Raw genomic sequence first — 14,567 nt, 5'->3', positions numbered from 1 at the left:
GATGTTATATTTATATACATGATGTTTGCCATACAACTGTCAGATGTGTCTCGTCGGTCTCGTCTTCTTGGTAATATGTATGAAAATACGTGAATTTAAAAAAGCAAGCTATAGTTCCAGTAATATTGAAATGAGATCAATTGGAAGTGAGTTAATCATTGGTGGAAAGTAACTATAGATGAAGAATACATACAGTACCATTTCCAGATACTTATCCCTGTTTCATTCTTCGTATTCCTTTACTGCATCCCATTTTAGAAGCAAATATTCCTCCAGTACATGTATCTAACCTCACCAGTCACTATCGTCTTTGCAAATTCTGATTATTTATACAACATATGAATACATTAATTATACATTAGGCCAACCAACAGTATATAAAGTAGATGAGTCCCACCTTAACCAGCTGCAACATTAGCCAGATGAACACATCACTAATTATAATCCAGTTATATAACAGGCATTCACATTGTTCTGAAACTGGCCATTCTGCATAATGAGTATTTTGATTTTGCCAACACGCTTTACTTGTATATTTTTGATTGCCTGACTTTAAGTGTGGTATTGCTTTTTGTATTGTTATCATCAAGCTCTGGATTTAACCAGTTGCATTTCACATGTTATTGAATTAACCAGCAGTGCTCCAGTCCCCATTGTGTGCAGCAGATAGAGAACTCATCTAATTCCTCTACTGACAGTGATCATAGCATACACAGCATGAGTATGCATCACATTTACATACAAAGTTTATGAAAGCGGTGCAAAAAAAAACAAGTGTCACTGAAACATGAACATACAGGCTCAGCAACAACATGTTAAAATGTGAGGGGGTGTGTGCAGAGCGTGGTTTGAATTCCCAAATGTAAACTAAAATGGATGGTTTGGAATAAATAAAACGCATACCCTGCTTGCCTTTATGTTACACTGGTTGAACCCAAAAAAAAAACAATGATTAGCGCTACAAATTAGCTATCGACACAGGGCTAGAACCCTCACAAAGCACCGCGTGCAGACATGGTTTTAGCGGCTAAAACAAAAACATGGAGCCACTGCGGCTTGTGTCAGCCTCATATTATGTTATCCAAGAGACCGTTAGGTCCACACGCCAGTATAGAGGAACCAAAAACGGTTCATAAAACACTCACCCATAGCTCTGCCCCCCAGCTCATGGTTTCAGTACGGTGTCCTCGGAATAATCCACAACTCGTCGGAGGTGTTTTCAGCACACCGCGGTGATGTTCGTGGCTTTTTGTTGCAGTTGGCGACCGTATTCAGTTGAACAAAAACAAAATGTGCTCCTGTGCGCGTTATTTTCTCAATCAAAGTCTCATCCTGTCTGATACAAGATGGCCAAGAGCTGCAGCATAATCTTCAAACAGGATAGTCTCGCTTTATGCAGAGCGCGGGCACCCGCTTCGACCCAATGACAGCTGCTCCTGCGCGCGCACAGCAAAGAGGAAAAAAAGAGATTGAGGTGGTGGTGTATGTGTGTGGAGGGGGGGGGGGGGGTCTCTGCAGGGATGTCCAATTTTTACTAAAATCGCTGCTCACTATGTTTCCTTGGTGCGTTTGAACCGAGGAGCTGTTGAAATGTGGGTTGAATGCATTGCTGAGGGAACATGGGGGATGGTGGAGGGTGGGGCGGGTCAAAGAGGTCACCACCCTCGGCAGATGTTTCATTGAATTCCCCCACTGAGTTTAATACAACTACTTTCTCTTCTGTCATTGTCTCTCTGTCTCTGATATAAGTGGACTGACCATGCATGATCATGGCACCCGCAGCAGCCTCAGCTTCTACTGAAGTGTGCATACAGGATGTTGCATTAGGGTGCAGAGTTTAGAAATGTGCATGTACTAAAGACAAGAGATAAAAGGAAAGCTAAAATAGACCTGTTGCTCATGTCTAAACTTAAGGCCTTAACTGGTGACATTTGTCTGCAGACAGAACCAGATGTTACTATCATAATACTAACCTAATATGAGAAGCTATCAGATCTACCTACAAAACTGGTTGTGAATCAAGTTGAGGCATCCTCCATACCAACATAATTGTTCCCATTCTGCAAATGGTCATTGTATTTACCTCTCCTTTAATTTCCCTGGCTACTGAAAGCTTCTCCATCTTGTTACTATGAATAGTATTTATTTCTTGGCAATTAATTAAGTATATCACAGGACGGCACTCTGTGACTTTGACAATAGACAAAAGTGTAGTTTGTCTACACTCTTAACATTGTGCACACTATTTTTGAGTGGGTGACAGTTGTCTTAGTTTGTTTCTGTTGTTGGTATTTATTGAAGTAACTTGTGTTTTTGTACCCTTTTGGTTATTGTCTTTTTTTGAAAAAGAGACGTTGACCTTGATAAATGAGGTAGGCCTATGTGTTCAATAGTCAATACAATTGACTTCATACAGTACATTTAAAACCAACTGTTGACAAAGGTGACATTCAGAAAAATACAATAAATGGGTAAATAAATAGGTGGATACCTATATCAGACAAAAGCAAAGGCATCAAATAAATGTATTCATTATTAAGGGGGGTCAAAAACTGTTTACAAAAATACTTTTTTTTGTGGGAATCCAAGCAAGATACACATAATGGCACATATCATGGCAATTACGATCATTTTGATTAATAAGTAATTAAGTACAGTAGATATAAGTCTTGTGCTTTATTATAATAATGAATTTGTGATTTAATTAGAAGTTATGAAATGAGGTGCATTTCATTGTCAATGCTTTGGTCATATTGTTACAACAGCGCTGCCATCTAGTGGTTGGATGTTCACAACATGCAGAGACACGGGCAGTGAGTTCAGCTGAGAGAAATCAAGGGTGGTCTGTCAATGGAGGCTTTTAAAACAAACCGAGCAGTGGGTCACCAGACCCACCGTTCACCCACACACTGACCTCCTTTTCCCCTCTCTCTCCAAGCGAGGTTCTTACCCTCATTACCTCTGCCCGCCCTACCCCCTGTCCTCTGGATCCTATCCCCTCAAACCTCCTTCAGACTCTCCTAAAGAAACCCACAATCAACCCGTCTGATGTTATAAACTACAGGCCTGTCTCTCTCCTCCCGTTCCTGTCTAAAACACTTGAACGCGCTGTCTTTAAACAACTCTCTTGTTATCTCCATCAGAACAACCTTCTGGATCCGCACCAGTCTGGTTTCAAGGCAGGTCACTCAGAGAACCTGCCCTCCTTGCTGTCTCTGAGGAACTGCACACGGCTAAAGCAGCCTCCCTCTCCTCTGTCATCATCCTTCTGGACCTGTCTGCTGCATTCGACACGGTGAACCATCAGATCCTCCTTCGCACTCTCCAAGAACTTGGAGTTTCAGGCTCAGCACTTTCCCTCCTCACCTCATACCTCAAAGACCGTACCTACAGGGTTACTTGGAGAGGGTCCGAGTCCGACCCTTGTCAATTAACTACAGGGGTCCCGCAGGGCTCTGTTCTTGGTCCCCTCCTCTTCTCCTTGTACACAAACTCACTCGGATCTGTCATTAGCCCGCATGGTTTTCCATACCATTGCTACGCTGACGACACCCAATGAATTCTGTCCTTTCCCCGCTCAGAGACCCAGGTCGTCGCACGCATCTCTGCTTGTCTAGCGGACATCTCTCAGTGGATGTCTGCTCAACACCTCAAGCTCAACCTTGACAAGACTGAACTGCTTTTCCTTCCGGGAAAAGATTGTCCCACTCTTGACCTAACAATCAACATCGGCCCTTCTGTTGTTTCCCCGACTCAGAATGCAAGGAATCTGGGTGTGACCCTAGATAACAAACTGTCCTTCACTAAAAACATCGCTGCTACAACCCGCTGCTGCAGATACACGCTTTACAACATCAGGAGGATAGTTCCCAACCTGACCCAGAAAGCGACGCAGGTTCTGGCCCAGGCTCTCGTCATCTCACGCCTAGACTAGTGCAACTCCCTCCTGGCTGGTCTACCTGCATGTGCCATCCGACCTCTGCAGCTCATCCAGAATGCAGCGGCTCGTCTGGTCTTCAACCTTCCTACATTTTCCCACACCACGCCGCTCCTCTGCTCCCTTCACTGGCTTCCGGTAACTGCTAGAATCCACTTCAAGACAATGGTACTTGCGTACCATGCTGCGAATGGATCTGGTCCTTCCTACATCCAGGACATGGTTAAACTGTACACCCCAGCACGTGCACTCCGCTCTGCATCAGCCAAACGCCTCGCTGCACCCGCACTGCGAGGGGGACCCAAGTTCCCATCAGCAAAAACACGTGGGTTTGCTATCCTGGCTCCAAAATGGTGGAATGAGCTCTCCATTGAAACCGGTACAGCAGAAAGCCTACACTTCCAGGGGAGACTGAAAACTCATCTCTTTCGACTCCACTTCGATCGATAGAATTACTAACAAAGAATTTCTAACAAAGCACTTATATACTAATAAAGGGCTGGCTTATCTAAAACCAGTGGAGTAGCACTTGAAATGTTTTAGCTCTATGAAACCTGATGTACTTATGATTCTGTTTTCTTCAAGTTTGTATCTTGTTGGTCGAACGCACTTAAGTCGCTTTGGATAGAAAATGTCATCTGTGGAAGCCGTAGTACTGTAAAAAGCACCCAATCAGCTGAGCCAGCCCGGCTAAAATAACTGGATGGCCTACCTGCCTGTCAGCCTTCCATCTGTGCACAAACGTATCTCGTGCCCTCATTGGTCATGTGCGCGTTCGTGTGTGTTGGAGGAGGGGCTCTGTAAGGAAGTGGCAGATTGTTTCCGGTTGTGTATTTTCAAATTCTAGAGCACTCGAGCTGGTTCCTCCAAAATTACCTACCCCACCTTTAATAGAGGAATGTGGTTAAAACTAGCATCCAGTATTATTAGGGAACATTTGTACTGAATTTCTTACAGGACTTTATACCCAGCATTTCAGTACAGCACTTTTAGTTGAATATTACAAAAATGTACTTTTGTGTCATAATAACGCAGAAGATCCAACACTTCTTCCTTTTCAAACAAATATTTACTTCCCCAACTGCACAGCAACAATGACAATGTGCTTTTTCTTTTGCATTTTAAGTTAAATAAGGCAACTTGTTTCTTTAGCATCTGGAATCAATGATTGTGCTTCAAAGAAAAGACACTGCAAAAATAAAATGACATAATTTGAGGTGAGAGAAAACGTTTTCACCAGTAGGGGGGGCACAAGTGTCAGGACCTAGTCTGCAAACAAAATCAGAGACAAGAAGCTTTACGTTTTTTTTGACATTTTTAGCAATAAATGCGTTACACATCCTGTCCCCTAAAGGCCTAAACCAACCAGCTTCACTCCTTTCTTCGTAGCAGTTGCAGACACTTGAATCTGAGGTCTGCATGGAAAAGGACATAATGTGAATAGATTAGGTTGCTTTCAGTTTACCCCTTGAGATCATGACTCTTTGATTTTTGTCTGATCAAACCGATCAAACACATCACCATATTGTGATCAGTTGACAGCAGCTCACTCTTTATCTTGCCCAGGTCTGATAAAACAAGTCATGGCTCGCACAGATTCTGAATCTCAACAAATAACATTTAGAAGTCTCTTGAGATGTGTGCCTATAATAAATAAGGCCGTGATGAATGGCTAAACTTGAACTGCTGAGATTATTCACCTTTCTGCTGCAGGAGACAAAAGGTATACGTCTAAATCTGCTAACACCTCTGTTTCTTTTGGTCACTTTTTTCATTATGCATTCAACAAAATCCATAAATAAAGAAAACAATACGATACAAGGCCCACTGACAAGCTGATTTTGTCAGATGCACATCAAAAGGGATGAAACTAGACACAAATCTGGATCCTTGCCCCTCCAGTGGATCCACTCCACATTTACCCTGCCTGTTTCCAATGAACATTCTACCATGGAAGCTCCTTCACAATCTGCTTTCTTCATGAGCCAGGCATGATGCAGACAGAGTGTTTCCTATTTCAAACGTCTAAGTTCAGGTGGCTTATTAATACTCCCTGCGTGTAAACATTTGGTTAACAGAGAAAAGCGTGGAAAACGTAGTTCTGCAAATTGAAACAATCATAGCTCTGTATCCTGATGTAACGACATTCATTGACAACACAACCAATGTAGTGTTCAGTAATGTCTTTCTTCAAACTTTTCTTGTAAAGCTTACTTAAAGGTCCCATGTCATGTCTCTGTCCGGCTTGTTGGAGCTCCTACCCCTCATTTCCGGGTCACTACCGGAGGACCGAGGAGTCGAGGAGGAAAGACGGCCGGCAAAAATCACCGACTGTGTGAACGTGAACATTAATAGAATATCACCTCCCATCTTCAGAGCAATCTGACTATTATAACATTAGCGTTAAGAAAGCTTACTTAAATATCTGCCACAACCATAGACTGTATATATAAAGGCCACAACATAAGTAACCGGATCAAAGTAACACATTAAGTACAGTCCGCGGCATATCACATCATGTATCATACTGTAACGTTCACAGATGGAGTCGGAAACAGGCTTCCAGTTATTAGGCTTCAATAAGGGATAGCTTGTGGGTTCAACCTCACACACTCTCCCTCCACTCACACACACACTCCTATTTATAACCCAGACTACGTCACAATTTCCCGCCCTCCCCCGTCTGCTCCCCCAACCAAAGGCCCGCACCTAGAACAGCATCACTGTGCAACTCTGTGATTGGCAGAGAGACGGGGGATGCCTGAGTGACACCCTCAGCATCCTATCAGGGTCGCTACACTAGCCCCCCACTACAAAGTTCCTCGCCCACGAGGAACAAACTAAACCCAGTACAACACCACAACTACACACTGAACTTTAACTAGGAAGGTCTGGGTGGACTACCATCCCTTCCAGTGAGACCAGGGCGCATTCTTGCCCTCTACCGTAAACAAGGGGTCTCACTAAAAAACTTTACCAACACACAAAGTCTCTGAAACAACCCAGGGGTCGTGACTGCCTTCTCGGCAGGGGGACTGGGGTGGCCGGTTCCGGCCCAGGCGGGGAAAGGGGAAAGAAAATGGGGGGACAGTCAATGCCTGAGGAGGCACTGCTGCTCCGCTCGCCGGGGGACCTGAGTGAGGATGTTGCAGGGCCGGCTGTGCACTCTAAGAAAAATCCGTAAAATGATGGCCAATGTGGTGTAAAATTTTACTGTTTAAGTACTGTAATCGACTTTTACATTACTTTTGCCGTTGAAAACAGCGTTGCCAGGTCTGCTTATTATAAGTTTCCCCCAAGATTTTATTTGAAAATAGCAGGTCTACAAGCTCACAACGCGTCGCGTCGCGGCACGTTGTGATCTGCTATTTTCTAATAGTTGCTGTATAGGTTTAAAGTGCTCATGTGGCCCACTTCACTTCTTTTGGGCTTATTTTCTCTAGACCTTGTGGCTTGTTTGTGTCCCTCACAGAATCTGGCAACACTGGTTGCGCATTGCATTGTGGGTGCTTTTGCACGGTAAAAAATATCTGTGGCCGCCATTACAGGAATCCCGCACTGAAAGTGAACCTGAAAGTCTGCTCGGTAGGTTGGTTCATTGTGTTTAATTTGGGAATGGAACCTCATTTCTTAATCAAAAAGGACATTTATGGTAAACATAACATTTGTGTTAATGTTAAATATTTGTTTTATTACGTGTACGTCTGGCAGGTAACTCTCTTCTAACTGGCCCCAGTTAGAATATAGTCCTTAAGCAGTATCCCCCCGTGCAAAAGTTGGCCAGTTCATTGAATTGATAGGTAAAGTTTGTATTTATGGTTAGTTTATTTTCGCAGGTTTGTGTGTTGTTGTTTTATTAGTATCTTTCCAACCTGGCTAACGTTAGCTTCCATTGGCACAGTGTTTTCCCCCCAAACACCGCGGTCAATACAGCTATAATAATATCATATCGACTAATATATATTCGATAGGCTTTGTTGACATTTGAAGGTGTGTGTGTTATGTTGTGGTTACATTTGGATTAAAAGTAGTATTGTAAAAGGCAGCGGGCTAATGTTAGCTTCCATTGGCACAATGTTTTCCCCCCAAACACTGCGGTCAATACAGCTATAATAGTATCATATCGACTAATATATATTCGATAGGCTTCGTTGACATTTGAAGGTGTGTGTGTGTTATGTTGTGGTTACATTTGGATTAAAAGTAGTATTGCAAAAGGCCGCGGGCTAACGTTAGCTTCCCGTTAGCTTCCATTGGTACAGTGTTTTCCCCCCAAACACTGCGGTCAATACAGCTATAATAGTATCATATCGACTAATATATATTCGATAGGCTTCGTTGACATTTGAAGGTGTGTGTGTGTTATGTTGTGGTTACATTTGGATTAAAAGTAGTATTGCAAAAGGCCGCGGGCTAACGTTAGCTTCCCGTTAGCTTCCATTGGTACAGTGTTTTCCGCCCAAACACTGCGGTCAATACAGCTATAATAGTATCATATCGACTAATATATATTCGATAGGCTTCGTTGACATTTGAAGGTGTGTGTGTTATGTTGTGGTTACATCTGGATTAAAAGTAGTATTGCAAAAGGACGCGGGCTAACGTTAGCTTCCCGTTAGCTTCCATTGGCACAGTGTTTTCCCCCCAAACACTGCGGTCAATACAGCTGCCAAAATCTGGACAAACTTAATGATTATTATCCACTTTCTTCTTACCAGAGAGGTGCGAGGTTGCTCATTCCTCTTAAACACATGCCAACATGGAGCTTGTGAAAGATGTGGTTAAGAAAGCCATACCATCGCTCAGTAGTGATAAGATGGATGCACTCATGGCTAGACTGGTGGAATTAGGAGTTCAATGTGAAGATGACCTGATCCTTGTGGATGCCCCGGACATTCAGGACACTCTGCCACTCATTCAGTGCAGAAGACTCGTTAAGGCTTTCCAAGGAGGTAAGTTTTTTTATTTGTAACCCTAATCTGCACAGTACTGAGGGGTGGACAACACCGACAAAATCAAATATCACCATTATGTATTTATGACTATGTAATGTTAACAGTTGGGTAAGTTCAGTTCATTCTTTAAAATCAGGAAAACACAACAGGTATCACAATATGATACCCAAAATCCTATTCAATAATCTCATATGATATATCAATATATTGCCCAACCCTGTATACTGTCTGTACAAATTCACAGACCCTTAAGGGTCCATTTGTACCCCTGGTGGTCTCCAACGGACATTGAAAACCAGTGTATTAATTAATTAGTAGCATTGGTGATGTGGTTAATTTATGGGGTATGTCATCCATAGATTCACAAGCTGCACCACAGTTCAGAAGCCCTGGCCCTGGCCCTACATCTACACCTCTGCCACAGAGTGATGATCTGTCCCCAACACCACCTGAAGCACCACCTGCCCATACCCCATCTGCCCACTCCCCATCCTGTGAGCCATATTCCATACCATGGCACAAAATGCCCTCAAAGCTCATGGATGTGTTGGGTGAAAAGAAATGGGTAAAGTCGAAAGAAAGACTACAGATGGTTCGGATCGTTGTTGATGATTACCTCCATAAACACCCTGGAAGACCTGGTAGATCCAAGCTGATGGAAATCGCCAAGAACATTGTAGGACAATATCCTCTGTCTTTCAAACAGACAGAGCCCTTTGGAAATATGCCGTTTGCAAAAGATGGTTGTGGTCCTCTCTTTACCCAGCTAGAAAACAGAGTTGAAAATATTAAGAGAACATCAACCCCAGGAAAGAGGCGAGCAGAGGGTGGAGAGGGTGAAGTTCAGCGGAAGAAAAAGTCAAGAAATTCCGATCGTTATGGATGTGTGGAGTGGGATGTTGCTGTAAAGGGAACTGAGAGTAGAGCAGAACTGCTGTCAAAACGAAATGAATTGAAAAGTGCCTTCAAAACCCATGATCCTCAGGTAGGGCTCCAACCATCCATTATGTTCTTGTGTATGTATGGATTACTTTTTGATTGAGTAATTGAGAGGCTAATATTTGAGTTTGATTTATTTTTGGTATATCAATTCAAATTGGTTTTGTATAACTAACAAAAAATAACTGATCTACAAGTTCACAATGGGACTCGTTGTGCGCTTGTATATCAGCTATTTTCACCCGAAATTGATTTATCTGTATTTATATTGATCATTTGTTTTATTATTGATTGAATTTATTAGTTTGATTAACTGTTGCCTCATATCTTTAGGAGTCATCTGTTTCGAAAACTGATGGCTGAAACATATCCCATCCAGCGTGAAACCATCAACGACGGAACCAATGTAAAGGTCCTAAAGGAAGAGTGGCCATTTCTTTTTGAAGCTGTTCACCTGTTTGATCATGCATCTAGACTCCTTGGCTTTTCGTTACAAAACAAGCTGGCACAGGAGCTTTCCAAAAAAGAACCGGGCATCAACAACTTCCTTGACACCAAAGGGATGAAGATGGGTGAAGGTCCAGTACAGCTGATCTGTGGCATTGTGAGATACTTCAAGGAAAACCCTGATCACCTTTTCTGCAAAAATGAGGTACATTTTATGGATTTTAAACCCCACTTTGCGCTGCTGATAATATCGAAATTGGTAAACCATCTCTCCTGGAAACGAAGATAAAAGGAAATCAGTAAAATCCTTGATTTATTTTCCCGACCAGGAGAAAATCCCTCATATAATTATACACTTCCATCCCGGCAGAGCTCCTCTGTCTTGGAGGACCAAATGCTGTCCCCTAATAGAACAAGGTCTTGTAAGGACAGACTTTCCCCCCCTGACCGAAAAGGATTCTGATCCTAACATTAATCGATTATGTTTGTGTAAACAATATTTTTTTATAACTACTATTAACATTATTGTCTATGGTTGCCTGTGATACAGACGCTGGCAGATGGTCTATTTGCCTGCCTGACTGTGTGTTTGCGTACATTGGAAACATAAAATCAACACATTCATATGTGTATCTTTGTTGTTTTATTTTTCGAAAACAGGACTCCGCAGATGCTGAACTCAGCCTCCCCTGTACCCCATGCATCCTAATCAGAGGTTTGTAGTTGAATCATTTTTGCATCCCAGCAAGCTTGGAGATATGTTCTCCATTTGTTCTTAGGTTTACTGATGAGACGATTTGTTGTGATGAAAAGGTATAGAGTTGGTTGATTTTGTTTTGTAAATGGTGCTCAGAACTATGTTGATTAGGGCCAAAATCTTTAAATTTAAGTACACTTGTATGTAAAGTCTGACAAACTAAATGCAGAATACCTTTTCAAAGTATTTGTTGCTTGTTCTTACCATAACCTGTGTTTGGGCTGAGTATGGAAGATTTGGCACGTGTGTACGTTATTATTTTTTTAAATTACTAATACTTATTGTTTTTGTGATCTATGTTTAAGGTGACCATCTATTCCAGATTGCTGTTGATCAGGAAGTTGTGAATGACCACATCACCTCCCCCATTGTGGCCCTGAGCTATGCTTTCTGCTTGTTTTATGTCTGCAACATTGAATATCCAAAGGAGATGTCTCTTACCCTGGAATTCATGCAAAGGTAAGCAGCTCATTGTTTTGAAATGTATAAGCTGGGGTATTCAAATTCTGAGACTGAGGGCTTCCCACCAGACAAAGCATGTAAAAAGGTATCCACTCATCGTCCCTTAGATTACTAGCATAGTTGTGCTCAATTCCAGGATGCTTATGGGATCATGATTATTAAATATAATATATATTATATGTTTTGATCCCATTGACACTCTACAATCGAGCCAAGATATTCATTGCTCTTTGACAGGGGTCTTCAATGTTGTTCAGTCCAAGGACCCCTTAGCTGAGAGAGATGAACCAGGGACCCAAATACTGCCTAAAATTGTATTGCAGATTCAACTTTTTCATAGAGTTCATAGACCTGTTTGACAGCACTATCACCAGTGTTGTGTAAAGTTTGTTTGCTTACACATGATCTTTTCTATTGTTTGTTTCATGTTAATGTGTATTATCAAACATATAATCACTTAAACCCTCAATACTTAATAAATGTTCCTATAACACAGGCAGCACATTTTGCAGCTTCCTGTTGAAGGCCCATGCTCTTTCATATAACTTCAGACTACACCAAGTACATAGAAAAGGTCTGTCCTAAGGCATTTGGCATTTATTAGGCTCTGACACTGGGTGATTGGGAAAACATGTACAATATTCCTAACAACTATCTCTGAGCTATCTCTTTAACCAAAGACACACATTTAGGCTATTCTATGTGAGCTGCTTTTGTGACTAATATAACAAAATCCATACCAGGATTCATGCCCCAATGTTAATACTTGTTGTGTAACGTGTACATTTGCACCAAGTGTCACAGTTACCACTCCACTCAACGTTTGACGCCTGTGCTCTTGTTGCAGATGAGCTTAGTGGTTGTGTCACACTTAAGATTGACTGAAATCTGACAAGTAGACTGCGATATTGAAAGTAGCAAATTTAGATGCAGTTTTAATGCAGTGGTTGTATGTGTGAAATCAAAATTGAGCAACTATGTTATCTATTTTGTGACTAAAATGTATATAGACTGTGTACAATCATAATCGATGCAAATAAATCAACCCTCTTTACCTTGGTTGCCTGTAAAGCTGCTGCAATGAAATCTGGACCTCCGTCTTTGTGCACTGGATCACAACTCGCCTATCGTGATTATGTGAATTGGTCTGCATTATGAGAATACAAACAAACATGATCCACCTATAGTATGTAGCCAATAACCAAAACCATTGTGGATTTAGTAACTCCTCCTGTCAAATGTTCACCTGTGCATTTAACAAACTATAACACCGCACACTGTCACCTCTAAATTGTATATGTATGTTTAACAAACACACAACTCCACGATAAATGTAGCAAATACCAAGACATTTTACATATAAAATATAGAGGCTGCTACAGTAGGCTGCTGTAGGCTATGTCACAGTGGTGATTATGACAGGAAAAGTCACTAAATACACTATATAGCCTAGTTTGTCAGCACAAAATAATAGTTTTGTTAATTCATATTGTAAAGGTGCATAATGTTTGTATTCTCAAATGCAAACCTATTACCACCACCGAGGAGTGGTGATCCAGAACGGGTTCAGAGGGACCAGAAAGAGGTCCCACTGTCATTGAAACAATCTTCCCGGACAGGACTGTTTACAACAGACTCGCCGGCCATTTTTGACGGCTCATGTAAATTATATATTTTTTTGTCACAAAATAGACCATTACTCATTGTTCATTAATTTTAGACATACATTTCAGATTAAAAGTTTGTTATCAATCGTCACAACTTCTTTCAGCACTCGTGACTACTAGCGACTACTACTAGCTGTGCTACTCATGCACTGAGTTAACGGTGCCCTGAGATCGTTCATTGCACGTACAGTATATCCACACAAGTCACAGGTGCACGGGTTATGCTGACATTTCCAGTATAGTATGTTGGTGATGAGCAGACTTTAACAGCACGTTGTCTGAGTTGCTCAGCTTACAGGAGCAAAGTGTTATTGTAGTAGTAGTATTTTGCAACATTAGCTGTAGATGGAAACACACACACGGGCATGGTGGAGAAAACAAATGTATGCTATTTTAGACGGCTCCACTCCTGTAGAGCCACACTACAAGTAGTATCTCAGCTTTGTCTGCATGTTACTCTTTAGTTCAGTTTCATTCATTTAGTTGCATGTGCAGCTAAACATATTTCTGTTTCCTTAGAGTTTTCTTTGGAATGAATCCTGACCGAGGGTCCAAGGCTGAGATGAAGGGGAAGAAACAGCATCACATTCCTCCAAAACTGTCGAAGCTCGTGACTGAGCTGAAGGAATTTGACTGGCACATGTGAGCTTTCCTCAAAGCTCAAAACCGAACTTTTTGGACTGGACTTTTGGACTAAACATACCAACACACACACACTTAAAAAAAAAAAAAGTTTACTTTTTTTTAATTTGTCACTGCATGTTCTCCTACAGGTTGGGGCAGCGCCTGTCAGCGGGGAATGTTGAGTGGGAGGTGTAGGACGGAGTTGCTACATCCTCTTGGAGGGGGCTCCTCCTTCCTCACTGACAGGTGAGCCAGTAGGGTGCAACAGCAGTGGCAAACATTGGGAGGAATTTATAACTACTAATTTGATCTTGAGGCGCACATGTACACACAGCCCGACCTCTAACATCATGGTGTTAAGAAAAAGGTTATTGTTGCTGTTATTTTACATACTTGAATGTATGTTCATGTTAGGGTTTTACAATTGTATGGAAATGTCTTAAAAAAAAAACATTTGTATGGCACTCAGGTAGCGAGGGGTAAAATTATTGCCCACCACCACAGATTCTTTGGGTTCAAATCCCCCATGTTCGGGGGGAGGGAAGTTGGGAGGGTGATATTTGTCACTGCATGTTCTCCTACAGGTTGGGGCAGTGCCTGTCAGCGGGGAATGTTGAGTGGGAGGTGTAGGACGGAGTCGCTACATCCTCCTGGAGGGGGCTCCTCCTTCCTCACTGACAGGTGAGCCAGTAGGGTGCAACAGCAGTGGGAGAACAGTTCAGTTTTTTCATTTCATCATTAAATGCACTTTATACATTAGCAAAAAGGAAATAAATGCA

The 14,567-nt window shown here is 42.0% G+C and overlaps 2 protein-coding genes across 3 annotated transcripts in view; one reads left to right on the top strand and one right to left on the bottom strand.

Annotated features, from left to right (window-relative positions):
• fnbp1b (formin binding protein 1b) overlaps positions 1–1,463 on the bottom strand; it is a 73,907-nt gene extending 72,444 nt beyond the window's left edge. Inside the window, exon 1 of the mRNA XM_079658275.1 lies at positions 1,146–1,463. Coding sequence (XP_079514401.1) covers positions 1,146–1,169 — 24 coding nt within the window. The 5' untranslated portion in view covers positions 1,170–1,463. The remainder of the gene's footprint in view (positions 1–1,145) is intronic.
• Positions 1,464–7,105: 5,642 nt separating this feature from the next.
• On the top strand, positions 7,106–14,287 carry LOC307024971 (uncharacterized protein). 2 transcript variants are annotated; one of them, XM_079659512.1, is made up of 6 exons: positions 7,106–8,889; positions 9,252–9,877; positions 10,165–10,483; positions 10,939–10,993; positions 11,341–11,494; positions 13,684–14,287. In XM_079659512.1, the coding sequence occupies exons 2-6, from the start codon at positions 9,867–9,869 to the stop codon at positions 13,808–13,810; spliced, it is 666 nt and encodes a 221-aa protein (XP_079515638.1). In that variant the 5' UTR covers positions 7,106–8,889; positions 9,252–9,866; the 3' UTR covers positions 13,811–14,287. The 2 variants fall into 2 exon arrangements, with proteins under 2 accessions (XP_079515638.1, XP_079515637.1); XM_079659511.1 differs by lacking the exons at positions 10,939–10,993; positions 11,341–11,494; positions 13,684–14,287 and having other exon boundaries at positions 7,112–8,889; positions 10,165–10,869.
• Positions 14,288–14,567: the final 280 nt, after the last annotated feature.

This window comes from Notothenia rossii, assembly GCF_949606895.1.
Source record: "Notothenia rossii genome assembly, chromosome: 11".
In the NCBI taxonomy this organism is placed as follows: domain Eukaryota; kingdom Metazoa; phylum Chordata; class Actinopteri; order Perciformes; family Nototheniidae; genus Notothenia; species Notothenia rossii.
This window is presented reverse-complemented; position numbering and strand designations above follow the sequence as displayed.

Excerpts from the sequence above, each read along its gene's own strand:
- LOC307024971 (XM_079659511.1), top strand. The coding sequence starts at position 8,697 with ATGGAGCTTGTGAAAGATGTGGTTAAGAAAGCCATACCATCGCTCAGT. Across the intron at positions 8,890-9,251 it reads CGTTAAGGCTTTCCAAGGAG|ATTCACAAGCTGCACCACAG; the intron begins GTAAGTTTTTTT and ends TGTCATCCATAG. Across the intron at positions 9,878-10,164 it reads TCAAAACCCATGATCCTCAG|GAGTCATCTGTTTCGAAAAC; the intron begins GTAGGGCTCCAA and ends TCATATCTTTAG.